At 63.5% G+C, this 14,806-nt stretch overlaps 5 protein-coding genes across 5 annotated transcripts; 2 read left to right on the top strand and 3 right to left on the bottom strand.

The window, feature by feature from the left end:
• Positions 1-486: 486 nt before the first annotated feature.
• PANX3 (pannexin 3) lies at positions 487-3,460 on the bottom strand. The gene is made up of 5 exons (XM_088522053.1): positions 3,280-3,460; positions 3,008-3,150; positions 2,708-2,916; positions 2,019-2,632; positions 487-548 (listed from the first exon to the last, which is right to left on the bottom strand). Exons 1-5 carry the CDS (start codon positions 3,458-3,460, stop codon positions 487-489), a joined length of 1,209 nt encoding a protein of 402 aa, XP_088378179.1.
• Positions 3,461-3,855: 395 nt separating this feature from the next.
• RPUSD4 (RNA pseudouridine synthase D4) lies at positions 3,856-5,724 on the bottom strand. The gene is made up of 7 exons (XM_088522052.1): positions 5,560-5,724; positions 4,970-5,135; positions 4,700-4,895; positions 4,512-4,605; positions 4,293-4,443; positions 4,126-4,223; positions 3,856-4,056 (listed from the first exon to the last, which is right to left on the bottom strand). The coding sequence occupies exons 1-7, from the start codon at positions 5,716-5,718 to the stop codon at positions 3,856-3,858; spliced, it is 1,065 nt and encodes a 354-aa protein (XP_088378178.1). The 5' UTR covers positions 5,719-5,724.
• Positions 5,725-6,225: 501 nt separating this feature from the next.
• PUS3 (pseudouridine synthase 3) lies at positions 6,226-7,902 on the bottom strand. The gene is made up of 4 exons (XM_088522051.1): positions 7,525-7,902; positions 6,916-7,451; positions 6,635-6,819; positions 6,226-6,551 (listed from the first exon to the last, which is right to left on the bottom strand). Exons 1-4 carry the CDS (start codon positions 7,900-7,902, stop codon positions 6,226-6,228), a joined length of 1,425 nt encoding a protein of 474 aa, XP_088378177.1.
• Positions 7,903-7,958: 56 nt separating this feature from the next.
• HYLS1 (HYLS1 centriolar and ciliogenesis associated) lies at positions 7,959-8,687 on the top strand. Its single transcript, XM_088522049.1, has one exon. The coding sequence runs from the start codon at positions 7,959-7,961 to the stop codon at positions 8,685-8,687; it is 729 nt and encodes a 242-aa protein (XP_088378175.1).
• A 1,206-nt stretch (positions 8,688-9,893) lies between these two features.
• Positions 9,894-14,519, top strand: DDX25 (DEAD-box helicase 25). Its single transcript, XM_088522038.1, has 12 exons — positions 9,894-9,954; positions 10,031-10,088; positions 10,592-10,642; positions 10,753-10,888; positions 10,970-11,062; positions 11,134-11,236; positions 11,336-11,450; positions 13,330-13,507; positions 13,581-13,818; positions 13,915-14,077; positions 14,165-14,353; positions 14,436-14,519. Exons 1-12 carry the CDS (start codon positions 9,919-9,921, stop codon positions 14,495-14,497), a joined length of 1,422 nt encoding a protein of 473 aa, XP_088378164.1. The 5' UTR covers positions 9,894-9,918; the 3' UTR covers positions 14,498-14,519.
• The last annotated feature ends 287 nt before the right edge of the window (positions 14,520-14,806 follow it).

Genomic DNA, 14,806 nt, shown 5'->3' with positions numbered 1-14,806 from the left:
TCTGCCCAAAAAGCTGATTTTTCAGACCCACTTTATACCCCCAAAAGGTGATTTTTTTTCTGGCCCACTTTCTGCCCCTAAAAAGGTGATTTTTCAGACCCATTTTCTGCCCAGACCTAGTTTCTGCCCCCAAAGCATGACTTTTCAACCGAGTTTCTGTGCTAAAAGGTGATTTTTTTCCAATCCAATTTCCTTCCAAAAGGATAATGATTGTGACCCTTTTTCTGCCCCAAAAGGTCATTTTTTGATCCTGTTTCTGCCCTAAGTTATAATTGTTTTTGCCCTAGTTTCTGCTCCCCCCAAACCAACCCCATTTCTGCCCAAAAGGTCATTTTTGACCCCATTTCTCCGCAGCAGGGCCCAAACAACTTAACGCTATATATAAAAAAGGGAAGAGCTCAATGAAACATGGTGTGGCCACCCAAATTGTACCAAAATCAGCATTTATTGGGGTCAAGGAGGAGCGAGAGGCTGAGCTGGGTGGGCTCAGGCTGATCCCAGGGAGTCCCTGGCGCCGTTTTTCTCGATTTCCTCTTTGGTTTTTGGTTCTAGGGGGGAAAAAAACGGGGAAAAGAGTAAAGCTGGCGTTGCCGTGACAACGCAGATGCTAAAAACAGCTTGAGACATGTCTTTAAAATACATAAAAATTAAAAAAAATAAAAAAGGGGAGGCGGAATCAGGGCTGGGAAAGGTGCCCAGGCATCCGGGGGCTGAGGCGGCCTTCTTAAAATGGCCTCCAGAAATGGCGCCAGGGTTGGTGGCGGCCCCAAAATGGCGGCCCAGGGACCAGTGACCTCCCCAAAATGGCGCCAAGGGACCAGTGCCCCCCCCACAATGGCTCCATCATGGTGGCAGTCTCCCCAAAATGGCGCCAACGGGTGGCAGTTTGCCCCAAATGGCAACCCGGGGCCGTCGGCCTCCCCAGAATGGCGCCTGGGTGGTATTGGCCTCCCCAAAATGGCACTAAGGGGCTGTCAGCCTCCCCACATTTGTGCCCTGGGAGTGAGGGACCTCCCCAAAGTGGCTCCTCGGTGGCAGCGGCCTTGCCAAAATGTCCCCAAGGGACCACTGGCCTCCCCAAAATGGTTGCCCGGTGGTCTCGGCCTCCCCGAAATGGCCCCGTGATGGTGTTGGCTGCCCCAAAATGGCGGCCTGGTGGTCTCAGCCTCCCCAGAATGGCGCCAGAGGGGGCCATCAGTCTCCCCAAAATGGCCCCGTGGTGGTGTTGGCCTCCCCAAAATGGTGGCCTGGTGGTCTCAGCCTCCCCAAAATGGCACCAACGGGGGCCAGCAGCCTCCCCAAAATGGCACCTTGAGTGCTGGGGGCCTCCCAAAAATGGTGGCCTGGTGGTCTCAGGCTCCCCAAAATGGCACCTCAAGGGCTAGCAGCCTCCCCAAAATGGCGGCCTGGTGGTGTTGGCCTTCCCAAAATGGCGGCCTGGTGGCCTCAGCCTCCCCAAAATGGCATCTCAAGGGCTGGCGGCCTCCCCAAAATGGCGGCCTGGTGGTGTTGGCTTCCCCAAAATGGCAGCCTGGTGGTGTTGGCTGCCCCAAAATGGCGGCCTGGTGGTCTCGGCTTCCCCAGAATGGCACCAAGGGGGGCCAGCAGCCTCCCCAAAATGGCACCTTGTGGGCTGGCGGCCTCCCAAAAATGGTGGCCTGGTGGCCTGAGCCTCCCCAAAATGGCACCAACGGGGGCCAGCAGCCTCCCCAGAATGGCACCTTGAGTGCTGGCGGCCTCCCAAAAATGGTGGCGTGGTGGTCTCAGGCTCCCCAAAATGGCACCTCAAGGGCTAGCAGCCTCCCCAAAATGGCGGCCTGGTGGTGTTGGCCTTCCCAAAATGGCGGCCTGGTGGCCTCAGCCTCCCCAAAATGGCATCTCAAGGGCTGGCGGCCTCCCCAAAATGGCGGCCTGGTGGTGTTGGCCTCCCCAAAATGGCACCAACGGGGGCCAGCAGCCTCCCCAAAATGGCACCTTGCGGGCTGGGGGCCTCCCCAAAGCGTCACCAAGGGACCTACCCGCGGCCTCGTGCGGCGGGGGCGGCTCGAGTCCAGCGAGCAGCGCCACGAAGTCGACGAGCGAGCGGATGCGGCGGCCCCCGGCGGCGTCGTCGGCGTCGTCGTCGGCCCGGTCGCGGCGCAGGGCGCGTGCGGCGCGCAGGCGCCCGTAGGCGGGCAGGCGCGCCAGGTTGGGCCGCAGGAAGAGCAGCAGCGCGTTGAGGTCGTTGAAGGCGCAGGCGGCGCGCGGCGGCGCCAGCCCCGCCAGCGCCGGCAGCAGCCGCAGCGAGGCCAGCAGCGCGCGGTCCCAGCGGCAGAGCCGCAGCGCGTTGCGCGCCGCCGCCGGCGCCAGCAGCGCGAAGCCGCCCGCCGCCGCCAGCGCCGCGAGGCGGGAGGCCCACGCCGAGGAGAGGCGGCAGCGCAGCGGCGCCGGCGCCGCCGCGGCGCAGGCGAACTCGTCACGCGCCGGGAGGGCGACGCGGGCGAAGAGGAGGTAGAGGCCGGAGGCCGCCAGCAGCAGCAGCAGCAGCAGGACGTTGCGCAGCGCGTAGAGGCCGGCCAAGGAGCGCGCGCGCTGCTTGCGCGCCAGGTAACGCTCCAGCAAGGGGGGCTCGAAGTAACGCTCCTCGCGCGCCCTGCGGGAACGGGGACGCGGCGAGGCCGTGGCGGCGGCGAGGCCGTGGCGCCCGCGCGGGCGCCGCCGGCCTCACCTCTCGCACTCCTCCCAGAAGGCGCGGGGCTCGGCGTCGTGCGCGGCGCGCACGTGCTGCACCAGGCGCACGGCGCGGTTGTACGCCTTGTCCAGCTCGGCCAGCACGAAGAGGAGGTCGCAGCGCAGCGGCGGCCCCGCCGCCGAGCGCCACAGCGCGTGCGGCAGGTACAGGAGCACGGCCACGGCCAGCAGCGAGTACGGGAAGAGCTGGGGACGGCGCGGCGGCGTCGAGCGGGGCGCCGCGGCGGCCGGCCCCGCGTGTCACCATCCCCGCGCGCCGCCGTCTCCCCGCCGCTACCTTGAGGGCCCAGAGGGACTCGGTGACGGGGAGGCCGCGGCCGTCGAGGCCGTGGTGGACGAGCGAGTCCCAGCACGCGGCGTCGGCGAAGGCCGACTGCTGCGCCGTGAAGTTGCCCGGCGTGAAGCAGCTGATGGGGGCGCCTGGAGGAGCCGGCTCCGTCTGCGTCCGTTCCCTTTCCTCGCGCTCCCGGCGGGAACCAGCGGCAGCGCCGGGATAACCGTCCCCCTCCCCGCTAATTACCGCCCAAGGGGTTAATTAACATCGCTCACCGGCGGCGAACTCGCGGGCGAGCGTCAGCGAGACGAGCAGCAGGGGCAGCCCCACGGCGGCCACGCGGAGCAGCCGGTCGCTGGGCAGCTCCAGCCGCAGCCCCTCGGCGCTCCGGCCTCCGGCCTCCGGCAGCAGCGCGTCCGTGAGGACGTAGTCGGCGACGGCGCGCGACAGCGACATGGCCACGGCTCTGAGCGAGCCCGCGGCCCCGCGCGCCCGTTAAATGCGCCGCTAATTACAGGGGGGCCCGCGCAAACAGGGGGGCCCGGAATAGCAAACGAAACGCGGAGGCCGCCGGCAGCGGGGACATTCCGGCCCAGCTCCTTGTGGTTTTACTCGGCTCTCTCATAAGCGGGAGGTTATTTTGGGAGCTGCCCGATTTGGGATATTCGGGAGTATATTTGGGAGGAAGGTGGCGAGCTCCTGCTTGTGGGAACGCAGGAACGAGCGGAGCCGGGAGGCAAAGCCCATCTTTTATTTCACGGCGCGCGTGCTTTCCTTCCGAAAGCGGAGCAGGAGCGCGCGGGGCGGCCCCCAAGAATCCATAGGATTCGCGGCGAGGAGCTCCGTCCCGCTCAGGCTCCGGGCTCCGGCGGCTCCAGCCGCAGCCTCCGCAGGGTGTTGAGGAAGAAGGCGGGCGGGCGGCAGCGCAGCGCCAGCGGCTCCGCGCCGGCGCGCAGCGGCAGCGCCAGGCGCCGCGCGTGCAGGTGCAGCGGGACGTGGCGCGCTTTGGCCTGCTCCAGCTTCAGCCGCTTCAGGGCCACTTCGGGAAGCTTCTGCGCGGAGGCAGCGCGTGAGCGGAGCGCGCCGGGCGCCGGGAGCCCCCCGTGTCACCGCGCGCTCACCTGCGGCGCCAGCTTGCGCCAATGCGAGTACTTGTGGTCGCCGAGGATGGGGCAGCCCAAGCCGAAAGCCAAGTGCACGCGGAGCTGGTGCTTCACCCCTGAGGAAGAGGAGCGGCGTCGCCGGAGCCCCGGGGACGCGGGACGCGCCGCGACGCCGCCGCGTTTACCCGTGACGGGCTGCAGCTCCAGCAGGGAGCAGCCGGAGGCGGCGGCCAGCACGCGGTAGCGCGTCACGGCGCTCTCGGCGCCGCGGGGCCGCCGGATCTTCACCTCCCTGCCGGCCTCGCGGTCCAGGCGGTAGTCGGGGGCCAGCGTCATCTGCGGCGGGACGCGGCGGTGAGAGGCGGCCGCCACCGCCGGCCCCGCGGCGCCGCGCCGGCGCTCACCTTGAAGTGCGCTTGGCCGCCCTTCACCTCCTTCTCCACCACGGGGATGTCGACCACCCCCTCCGGCGCCTCCGGCTGCCCCACAGCGATCGCCCTGGAGCGGGGAGAAACCCGAGGAGGAGCCGCTGCTCCCCCTTATGCCGTTTTTCCCCCCAAAAAACGGTGGTAACCGGTAAAGCTTTGCTTACCAGTAAACCTTCTCCACGCGGCGCGTCTGGAAGAGCAGCCGCACTCGCGCGGCCGCCTCGGCGCCGCGCGCCAGCACCATGGCGCCCGTGGTGTCCTTGTCCAGCCGGTGGCACAGGCAGAGCGGCCCGGCGCCGCCCAGGAGGGCGCCCAGCGCCGGCAGCGCGTCCGCCACGCTGCTCCGCACGCCGGGGCCGCCTGCGGGAGCCGCCGGCGCTCGCTCGTCCGCTCCTTCATCCGCATCGCGACCCGTCTCCCCCCGCAAAACTCACCGTGCACGGGGAGGCCGTAGGGCTTGTCGACCACCACCACGTCGCCGTCGTGGTGCACGAGGCGCTCGCGCAGCACCTTGGCCACCACGTTGGGGTGCAGCCGCGGCGCCCACGCCGCCTGCGCCGCCAGCGCGCGCGCCCGCCGCCGACGCGGGTCCGCGGGCGCCTGCGGGGCGGGAAGGGGAAACCACAGCGGGTTTTTAGAGGTTTTCCAGCACTAAGCAGATAGGTAAGGGAAAACGGTGGGATTTGGGGCGATTTCTTGGCTTTTTGGGGCTCTGCCCCCAGCAGGAGGCAGAGGGAAGTGCAGAGCAGCCCCTGGGGAGGGGCCGCGGGGGCCGCTGGGAGATGTAGTCCGCGCCCGGCAACACCCCCACGGCGCCGCGGGGCACGCCGGGAGCTGTAGTCCGCGCCTGCGCCCCGCCCGCGTTGCCGCAGAGCACGCTGGGAGGTGTAGTCCGCGCCCCCCGCCAAGCCTGCGGAGCCGCAGAGGACGCCGGGCGCTGTAGGCGCGCGCGCACGCGCGAGGGGAGGGGCACGCCGGGAGCTGCAGTCCCGCGCCTCAGCGGCGCCGCCGCCGCCGCGCTCACCTCGCGCCGCTCCCGCTCGCGCTTCCGCGCCCGCAGCCGCTCCGCAAGGTCCTCGGCCCGCAGCGGCGCCGCCCGCTGCCCGCTGGACACGCCGCGGGCCGCCGGCGCCAGGGCGGCGAGGGGCCGCCACAGCGACCGCCACCCACCGCCCGCCGCCATCTTCCCTCCGCCCGTCCCCTTGCGGGCGTCAAGGCGGGGGCGGGACAGCGGGATCAGCGCGGCCAATCGCGGCAGCGGGGAGGCGGCACCGCGGCGCGCGGGGCCAATGGCGTGACGGCGCCGCGGCCGCCAATGGCGTGGCGGCATTTAAACGGCGGCGACGGTTAGCGACGGTTAACGGCCGCGGCGCGAGGACGCGGAGCGCGACAGGTATCGGGGGGCGGCACGGCGGCCCCGGGCCCTCGTCGCCCGTCCCAGTAACTCCCCCTTAGTCCCCATTCCTCCAGGGTCACCCCGGCACTGGGGCCGCGCCGGTTAGCGGGGGAACGAGCAGCCCGGAGGCGGCAAGCGAGGCGCCCTCCCTCCCTCCCCACGAGTCACCGTGTTTGCTAAAATTTATTAAAAAATGAACGTAAAGCTGCATTTGAGAAAGAAAATATGAACAGGAGCGGCTTCTGGGGAGAAGAAGGGTTTTGTTTCTGCCCCCCGCGCCCCAGGAAGCCGCTGTCATCCCTCGGTGTCCACGCAGACCCGCTTGGGCGCTCGCTGGGCAGCCTCGCCGTTGGCCTTCGCCGCCTCCTCGTCCTCCTCGCCGTTGGCGGCGGCGCCGTGGCTGCGTTTGGGCTCGGGCGCCTCGGCTTCGCCGCAGCCCGGGGGCATCTCGATGCGGCCGCGGCGCACGAAGTGCCGGATGCGGGACTCGAGCGCCTCGCACTTGGGCCGCGCCAACAGGGGCTTGTACGTGCGCGCTTTGACGCCCTCCACGAAGCCACTGAGCTGCTGACACACCGGCGTCACCTCCCCACAGGGGACCGCGGCGGCCTTGCCCACCTCTGCAAGGCGCCAGAAAAATAAGTTATCCGGACCGCCCCGCGGATGGTTTTCCACCCGCTTTCCCCGCGAATCGGGCGCTCACCTGCGGGCACGGGGACGGCGTCGAGGCCGCGCAGCATGTCGCGCAGCACGCGCGCCTTGACGGCCTCGGCGGCCCAGAGGCGCTGCAGGTGGCCCACGGTGAAGGCGTGCGCGGCGTCGTCGTAGAGCCACCGCACGTTCTCAAAGTGGCACTCGTGCAGCACCAGCGGGAACTCCACCGCCATGCTGCGGGGGCGACAGCGGCGTTGAGCCCCCCAAAATCACCCTTTTTAGGGATTAAACCTTTTTTTTTTTTTTTCCTTTTCCGCAGCCCGTTCGCACCTGTACTGCGGCTTCCGCGGGTTCTTCTCCACATCCAGGAGCTCGTCGATGACCTCGGGCTGCTCCATGCCCTGGCCCACGAGGAAGAGGATGGCCATCATGCAGCGCACTTGGTGGTAGAGGAAGGCCAAGCCGCTCACCTCGAACTGGTAGAGGCGGAAGGGCCCCGGCGCGTCCTCGCCCGCCTCCGCCGGCGTCACGCGCGCGCTCAGCACCGTCCTCTGGAAGCTCACGACGCCGTTGGCCACGTCCATCTTGCAGAGGTTGCGGAAGTCGTGGGTGCCCACGAAGCGCTGCGCCGCCGCGTCCATGCGGGCCACGTCGAGGCCGGCGGCGGGGAAGAAGTAGCGGTACGTGCGCCGCAGGCAGCTGAAGCGCGCGCTGAACGCCGCCTCCACGGGCGCCCACGCCAGCACGCGGATGTCGGGCGGCAGCACCCGGTTGAGCATGTGCGCGTAGCGCAGCTCGCCCCGCGCGCCCTCGCCCCGCGCCAGCTCCTCCGGTGACAGGCTCGAGCGCAGATCCAGCGAGATCACCTGCGGGAAGGGCCGTTAGACCCGCGTGCCCCTTCCCGGCCGTCCCCGCTCCCGGCCGGAACGCGCTCCCGACCTGCCCGAAGGCGCTGACGCCCTTGTCGGTGCGCCCGCAGCGCTGGTAGTTGGCGGTGCGCCGCTCGTCCAGCAAGCGCGTCTTGAGGAGCGCCTCGAAGAGCTTCGCCTCCACCGTGTTGCCCGTGTTCTCCTGGCTCGCGAAGCCCTGGTAGCCCCAGCCCAGGTAGGCGACCTTGAGCGCCACGCGCCTGCGCCCGTGCGCGCCGAAGTCGAAGGGCCGCCGCCGCGGCGCGCTCGCTTGCCGCTCCGCCTCGCCGCCGCCGCCGCTCTCCTTGCTCGCCGTGAGCTTCTCCCGCAACTTCGCCACCTCCTCTTCCAGCTCCCGCACCCGCCGCAGGAGCCCTTCCCGTTCGCCGTCCGCGCTCTCCTCCGCCATAGCCTGCGCCTCCCTCGGGATCTGCAGGGAAAAGAGGGAAGCGGAGACCGCGCTCCATGGAAGAGCCGCTGCGCGCCGCGGTGCGCCGGCGCGCCGAGGAGCGCCTGGCGAGCGCCGCGGCGCTGGCGCTCGGCCGCCTCTGCGCCGACCGCGGTGACGGCGCCCAGCTGCCCCCGCGCGGCGATCCTTACAGCCGGGCCTCCGTGGATCCGGGCTCCCGCGCCGCCGGAAAGGCGCCGATGAAGCGCAAGGTGCTCCGGCGCCGGCCCGACGGCGCGCTGGAAATCTGGGATGAGTCGGCCGACAGCGAGCCCCAGCTCTGGAGCGTGCGGCGCCGCTGGAGCGACAGCGTCTCCGAGGGCGAGACGGAATCCGAAGGCGCCAGCGCCAGCAGCTTCCTGGAGGAATCGTCCACGGATCTCTACCCGCGCCGGCGCTTGCCGCGCGCGCTTCCCGCGCAGCCCAAATCCTTCATCCCGCCGCGCCTGGAGCAGCCGGGCCGCGGGCAGCCCAAAACCGACCGCGTGGCCAAATACTGGGAATACCGGCGGGACTGGGCGGCCTTCGGTGTGCCGGGCGAGCGGGCGCACCGCGAGCTGCGCTGGGGCGTCCGCGAGCAGCTGCTGGAGGCAGCGGCGGCGAGCGAGGCGCCGGGCCGGGCGCGCTGCCCGCGCGCTCCCAACGCCTACGTGGTGCCCACGGAGAAGAAGCGCGCGGCGCTGCGCTGGCACGTGCGCTGCCTGCTGGCCGGCGGCCTCCTGCCCCGCTGCAGCGCCTCCTCCTAGCCCGCGCTTCCCGCCCGCTTCCCGTGCCCTTCCCGCCTGCTTCCCGCGCGCTCCCCGCAATAAAGGTCCCGGCACCCAGCGCTCCGCGCAGGGGGTTGACGTGATGGCCCGCGCAGGGGGTTGACGTGATGGCCCGCGCAGGGGGTTGACGTGATGGCCCGCGCGGGAGCCCTATGGGGGGTCCTTCCCTCCTCCTATGGACCGTGGTGCCGCTTGGCTCCTGCAGTCCCCTATGGCCATCCTATAGGAGTGCCTGCTCCTCCAGCCCCCCCTATGGATCCTACTCCTGCCCTATAGGGGTTCCTGCTCTCCCAGCCACCCCTGCCACGCTATAGGGCGGGTGACCAGCACTCTATAGGGGTCCCTGCTCCTCCACCCCTGCGGATCTGAGTACCACCCTCTAGGGACCTGAGCAGCACCCTATAGCTTTTATTTGCCCTTCCAGCCTCCTACGGACCCTACTGCCACCCTATAGAGGATGTGGCCAGCCTTCTATAGGGGATCCCTTCTCTTCTAGCCCTTCCCACAGACCATGGCCACCCTATAGATGACCCTGCTCCTCCAGCCCCTCTACTGCCACCCTATAGTGATGTGGCCAGCACCTTATAGGGGTCTCTGCTCCTACACACCCCTATAGGGACCAGACCAGCACCCTAAAGGGATTCCTGCTCTCCCAGTCCCTACAGATGCCAGCACCTTATAGGGGATGTGACCAGCCCTGTATAGGGGACCTCCCTAGGAACCGCAGCACCACCCTATAGGGGACATATAGCGAGTCCCTGCCCCTCCAGACCCCAGCACCCCTCTCTAGGGGAGGTATAGGGAGCCCCTGACCCTTCAGCCCCCAGCACCACCCTATAGGGGAAGTATAGGGAGTCCCTGTCCCTCCAGACCCCAGTACCACCCTATAGGGGAAGTATAGGGAGTCCCTGTCCCTCCAGCCCCCAGTACCACCCTATAGGGGACCTGAGCCGCACCCTGAAGGAGTCCCTGCCCCTACGGCCCCCGGTATCGCCTATAGGGGACGCGGCCGGCACCTATAGAGCAGCCCGCGCCTTCCCGCGCCGCGCGACCCCGCGGCGGCCTCACCTCCGTCGGCCCCGCCCCGGAAGTGCCTGCGCGCCCCGCCCCGAGCCCCAGGCCCGGGCCCCGCCCCCAAACCCCGGGCCCCGCCCCCGGCGCGGAGGGGGCGGAGCGTGCGCGGCGCGCGGCGCTACCGGGCGCGGCCGCCATGGGCTCGGCGGCGGCGGAGGGGCTGGCGCAGCGGGTGAGGGACGGGGCCGCCGCGGCGCCGCCCGCCCCTCCGCCCCGCCGCTAACGGCGCCTCTCCCCCCGCCCCGCAGCTCGCCGCGCTGCGCGTGCCGCGCCTCGCCCGCCGCGACCTCTCCCTGTGCCGCCGCGGTAAGGGAGCCCCGGCCTGGCGGGGGCGCTGCGGCCTGGCCCGCCGGGGGAACCCGCGCCCCAGCCCGGGGTAGACGTGGTGCCCCGCCCCACGGTGGGCCCTGTGCTGGGGTAGACGTGGTGGCCCGTCTCACCGAGGTGCTGTGCCTGGGTAGACCTGCTCCCCCGGTCTGGGGTAGATGTGCTGCCCCATTCCATTGAGCCGTTGGTTGCGGGGTAGACCTGTTATCCCGTCTGTGGGTAGACGTGTTGCCCGGCGCTATTGAGGCCCTGTTTCAGGGTAGACCTGTTATCCCGATCGGGGGTAGACGTGTTGGCCTGTCCACTGGTAGAAGTTTCTTCGTCCCTTGGTAGACGTGTTGCCCCACTGCAGGACTTGTGCCCCCCTTGTCTCACAGTAGACTTGATGCCTTGGCCCGTGCAAGCCCTGTCCCCCTGCCCCATTCGGCCCCCACCTCAGTGTTCCCCAGCCCTCAGCACTGTCCCCTCCCTCCCACTGCAAGAACCAGAGCGCGCCAGCGACGACGACGATGAGGAGGAGGAAGAGGAGAAGGGTGAGTGCAGCCTGTCCACAGCCCTGGCAGTTGCGGAGGGTCCATAACAGGCACCGCTCGGTCCCCCCCCAACCCTCCTCCTCCTCGTCTTCGTCCCCGCGGCGCCGCAGTGGACTCGGCCGAGAGCTCCCTCCTCAACAAGCTCATCCGCACGTCGCTGGTGGAGAGCAGCCAGCACGTGGAGGTGCTGCAGCGCGACCCCGCGTCGCCCCTCTTCTCCGTCAAGACCTTCGAGGAGCTGCCGCTGTGAGTGTCCCCCCCCGCCGGCCGCCGTGTCCCTCCGCTCCGCATCCCGCTTCCCTCCTCCTCCCGGCTCCCTCTCGGCAGGAAGAAGGAGCTGCTCCGCGGCATCTACCACATGGGCTTCAACCGGCCCTCCAAGATCCAGGAGACGGCGCTGCCCATGATGCTGGCGCACCCGTGGGTGTCCCCGTCCCCGGCGCGCGACGGCGCCGTGCTCCCCGTCACCATCGTCACCCTCTCCCCGCCAGGCCCCAGAACCTCATTGCCCAGAGCCAGTCGGGCACGGGCAAGACGGCGGCCTTCGTGTTGGCCATGCTGAGCCGGGTCAACGCGGCCCGCTGCTACCCGCAGGTACCGGGGACGCGGCCGTCCCGCTCACCGCGTCCCAAATATTCCCGAATATCCCCTGAACGGCCCCGTTTCGGTGTCCTTGTCCCCTCCGCTTCCCAGTGCCTGTGCCTGGCGCCCACGTTCGAGCTGGCGCTGCAGATCGGGCGCGTGGTGGAGCGCATGGGCCAGTTCTGCGCCGACGTCAAGGTCACCTTCGCCGTGCAGGGCAACCGCCGTGAGTCCCCCGCCACGTATAGACCCCGTAACTTAATAATTCCCTATATAAAAACGCTATGATATAGGCGAAACCCTACATGAGCAGCGAGCGCTGGCTCGGTATAGGAGGACGCTATAGGGTGATCATATATGCAATAACACTGGAATATGGGCTAAATGCATAGGATAACGCTATGGAATGAGAATAATAATATATAGTAATGGGGGAATGGGGGGTAAACACGAGCCAAATATAGGCTAAACTCCCACGTGAACACAGGACAACCCTATAGAAGAAGAAAATACTATATAATAATGCTAGAATATAGGCTAAACACCAGCTGAATATAGGCTAAAAGCTGAATGTAGGATAGGAATAGAGGGTAACACTAGTATGGGGTATAGCAATAATAAAATAATGTATAATAAAGTAGCAATGATAAAATAGTGTATAATAGTGGGGGGATATAGGCTAAACGCTAGCTGGATATAGCTAAATGAATGTGGGATAACACTAAAAATAATAATAATAATATAATAATAGCAATAAAATAATGTATAATAGTGGGGGAGTATAGGCTAACTGCTAACTGGATATAGGCTAAATGAATATAGCATAACACTAAATAATAATAGTAATAGTAATAATAATATAATAGCAATAATAATGTATAATAGTGGGGGAATATAAGCTAAACGCTAGCTGGATATAGGCTAAATGAATGGGATTACACTAAATAATAATAGTAATAATAATAATAATAGCAATAATAAAATAATGTATGATGGTGGGGGAGTATGGGTTAAATGCTAACTGGATATAGGCTAAATGAATGTGGGATTACACTAAATAATAACAGTAATAATAAAAATATAATAATAAGAGCAATAATAACGTATAATAGTGGGGGAATATAGGCTAAACGCTAGCTGGGTATAGACTAAATGATTATGGGATAACACTAAATAATAATAAAATAATAGCAATAATAAAATAATGTATAATAGTGGGGGAATATAAGCTAAACGCTAGCTGGGTATAGGCTAAATGAATGTGGGATAGCACTAAATAATAATAGGAATAATAATATGATAATAGCAATAATAAAATCATGTATAATAGTTGGGGGAAGATAGGCTAAATGCTAACTGGATATAGACTAAATGAATGTGGGATAACACTAAATAATAACAGTAATAATAATAAAATAATAATAATAGCAATAATATATAATAGTGGGGGAATATAGGCTAAACGCTAGCTGGGTATAGGCTAAATGATTATGGGATAACACTTAATAATAATAATAATAATATAATAGCAATAATAAAATAATGTATAATAGTGGAGGAATATAGGCTAAATGCTAGCTGGGTATAGGCTAAATGAATGTGGGATTACACTAAATAATAATAGTGATAATAATAAAATAATAATAATAGCAATAATATCTAATAGTGGGGGAATATAAGCTAAACGCTAGCTGGATATAGGCTAAATGAATGTGGGATAACACTAAATAATAGTAATAATAATAATAGCAATAATAACTAATAAGACTATATAATATACATAATATATAATATAATATATGTAATAATAGTATATGTAATAGTATATATGATAATATTCCATATAATAATATAGTATAAAATAAATGATGATGATAATAATGATAATGATGTTATAATAATAATGACAATGATAATGATGATGATAATAATGATAATAATGATATAATGATAATGATAATAATGATAATAATAATAATAATAATGATAATGATGATGATAATAATGATGAATGGCAGGGTGCATAGGGGAAGCGGGCGATGGCTGCAGGTAGGTATAAGGTGGCGGCCGTCGCTAATTAGCGCTCCCGGTTAACGACGCCGCAGTGGCGCCGGGCACGCGGCCCAAGGAGCAGATCGTCATCGGCACCCCGGGCACCGTCCTCGACTGGTGCTTCAAGCGGCGCCTGCTCGACCTCAAGAAGATCAGCGTCTTCGTGCTGGACGAGGCCGACATCATGATCGACACGCAGGGCTTCTCCAGCCAGAGCATCCGCATCCAGCGGTGAGCACCCGCCCGCGCGGACCCCCTTTTCCCGGTGCTTTTCCCCCATGGAATGGCACCCGTTTCGCCCCAGGGTGCTGCCCCGCGAGTGCCAGCTGCTGCTCTTCTCGGCCACCTTCAAGAAGGCCGTGTGGCAGTTCGCCACGCAGCTCGTGGCCAACCCCATCGTCATCAAGCTGCGGCAGGAGGAGCTCACGCTGGGCGCCGTGCGCCAGTACTACTTCGTGTGCGAGAGCCGCCTCGACAAGTACCGGGCCCTCTGCAACATCTACGGCAGCATCACCATCGGCCAGGCCATCATCTTCTGCCAGGTGGGTGCCTTCCCCACCCCCAGTTCGGGATAACGCGGCGGTTTCCCGGGAATCCCGCGCGTTCCGGGGGCTCCGGCTCACGTGTGTCCCATCCAGACGCGCAAACTGGCCGAGTGGCTCTCGCTGGCCATGACGGACGACGGGCACCGCGTGGCCATGCTCACGGCCGAGCTCACCGTGGAGCAACGCGCCGACGTGATCCAGCGCTTCCGCGACGGCAAGGAGAAGGTCCTGGTCACCACCAACGTCTGCGCCAGGGGTATCTCCGCTCCCAACCCGATTTCCACCCTTTTCCCCCCTCTTTTTTGGCTTTTTTGTGTTTTTTTTTTCCCCCCTTTTCCCGTAGGGATCGACGTGAAGCAAGTGACCATCGTGGTGAACTTCAACCTCCCCGGCACGTGGAGCAAGGAGCCGGATTTCGAGACCTACCTGCACCGCATCGGCCGCGCCGGGCGCTTCGGCAAGAAGGGCATCGCCTTCAACATGGTGGAGCGCCGCAACCTGCACCTGGTGCGCCTCATCGAGGAGCACTTCCGTGAGTGAATCCCGCTTTTCCGAGGAAAAACGTGGGGAAAAAAACGGGATAAACCCACGCGGGAGCGTCGCCCTTTCCGCAGAGACGGAGATCAAGCGGTTGGACCCCGATGACATGGATGAGCTGGAGAAGATCGACGCGTGACGGCCGCTTCGGAAAGCGCCCGGATCTGTTCTGTTTCCAAAGCCAGGGGGAAAAAAAACCCCCCTTTTCTCTTTCCTCCCCTGTTTTTCCCCCAAAATCCCCAAGGTTGGTTTTATTCCCCCCAAAAAGCCCGGAAAACGGGAGCGCTGGGCGGATCCCGTTGGACAGCGGTGGGAATTTGGCCACCGGCTCCCAGTGTTTCGTGTTTATAAAAATAAAAGCCGCCATTATAAATAATTCCCGTCTCCGTTGTCGATCCGGAAGGGCCCCCTCCCCGCTCCCGTTATCCCATCAAAGTTTGATGGCGGG

This window comes from Tinamus guttatus, unplaced genomic scaffold, assembly GCF_059628265.1.
Source record: "Tinamus guttatus ecotype Peru unplaced genomic scaffold, ASM5962826v1 Tinamus_guttatus_pri_ptg000143l, whole genome shotgun sequence".
In the NCBI taxonomy this organism is placed as follows: Eukaryota; Metazoa; Chordata; class Aves; order Tinamiformes; family Tinamidae; genus Tinamus; species Tinamus guttatus.
Note: the sequence above shows the minus strand (reverse complement) of the source record. Positions and strands in the feature narration are given on the sequence as shown.

Excerpts from the sequence above, each read along its gene's own strand:
- PANX3 (XM_088522053.1), bottom strand. The coding sequence starts at position 3,460 with ATGTCGCTGTCGCGCGCCGTCGCCGACTACGTCCTCACGGACGCGCTG. Across the intron at positions 2,633-2,707 it reads TTCTGGGAGGAGTGCGAGAG|GGCGCGCGAGGAGCGTTACT; the intron begins GTGAGGCCGGCG and ends CCGTTCCCGCAG. Across the intron at positions 549-2,018 it reads CCCGCCGCACGAGGCCGCGG|AACCAAAAACCAAAGAGGAA; the intron begins GTAGGTCCCTTG and ends TTTCCCCCCTAG.
- DDX25 (XM_088522038.1), top strand. The coding sequence starts at position 9,919 with ATGGGCTCGGCGGCGGCGGAGGGGCTGGCGCAGCGG. Across the intron at positions 10,889-10,969 it reads ACCTTCGAGGAGCTGCCGCT|GAAGAAGGAGCTGCTCCGCG; the intron begins GTGAGTGTCCCC and ends CCCTCTCGGCAG. Across the intron at positions 11,063-11,133 it reads CCCATGATGCTGGCGCACCC|GCCCCAGAACCTCATTGCCC; the intron begins GTGGGTGTCCCC and ends TCTCCCCGCCAG.
- RPUSD4 (XM_088522052.1), bottom strand. The coding sequence starts at position 5,718 with ATGGCGGCGGGCGGTGGGTGGCGGTCGCTGTGGCGGCCCCTCGCCGCC. Across the intron at positions 5,136-5,559 it reads GCGAGCGGGAGCGGCGCGAG|GCGCCCGCGGACCCGCGTCG; the intron begins GTGAGCGCGGCG and ends CCCGCCCCGCAG. Across the intron at positions 4,896-4,969 it reads CTACGGCCTCCCCGTGCACG|GCGGCCCCGGCGTGCGGAGC; the intron begins GTGAGTTTTGCG and ends CGGCTCCCGCAG.
- HYLS1 (XM_088522049.1), top strand. The coding sequence starts at position 7,959 with ATGGAAGAGCCGCTGCGCGCCGCGGTGCGCCGGCGCGCCGAGGAGCGC.
- PUS3 (XM_088522051.1), bottom strand. The coding sequence starts at position 7,902 with ATGGCGGAGGAGAGCGCGGACGGCGAACGGGAAGGGCTCCTGCGGCGG. Across the intron at positions 6,820-6,915 it reads CCGCGGAAGCCGCAGTACAG|CATGGCGGTGGAGTTCCCGC; the intron begins GTGCGAACGGGC and ends TCGCCCCCGCAG. Across the intron at positions 6,552-6,634 it reads CGCCGTCCCCGTGCCCGCAG|AGGTGGGCAAGGCCGCCGCG; the intron begins GTGAGCGCCCGA and ends GGCGCCTTGCAG.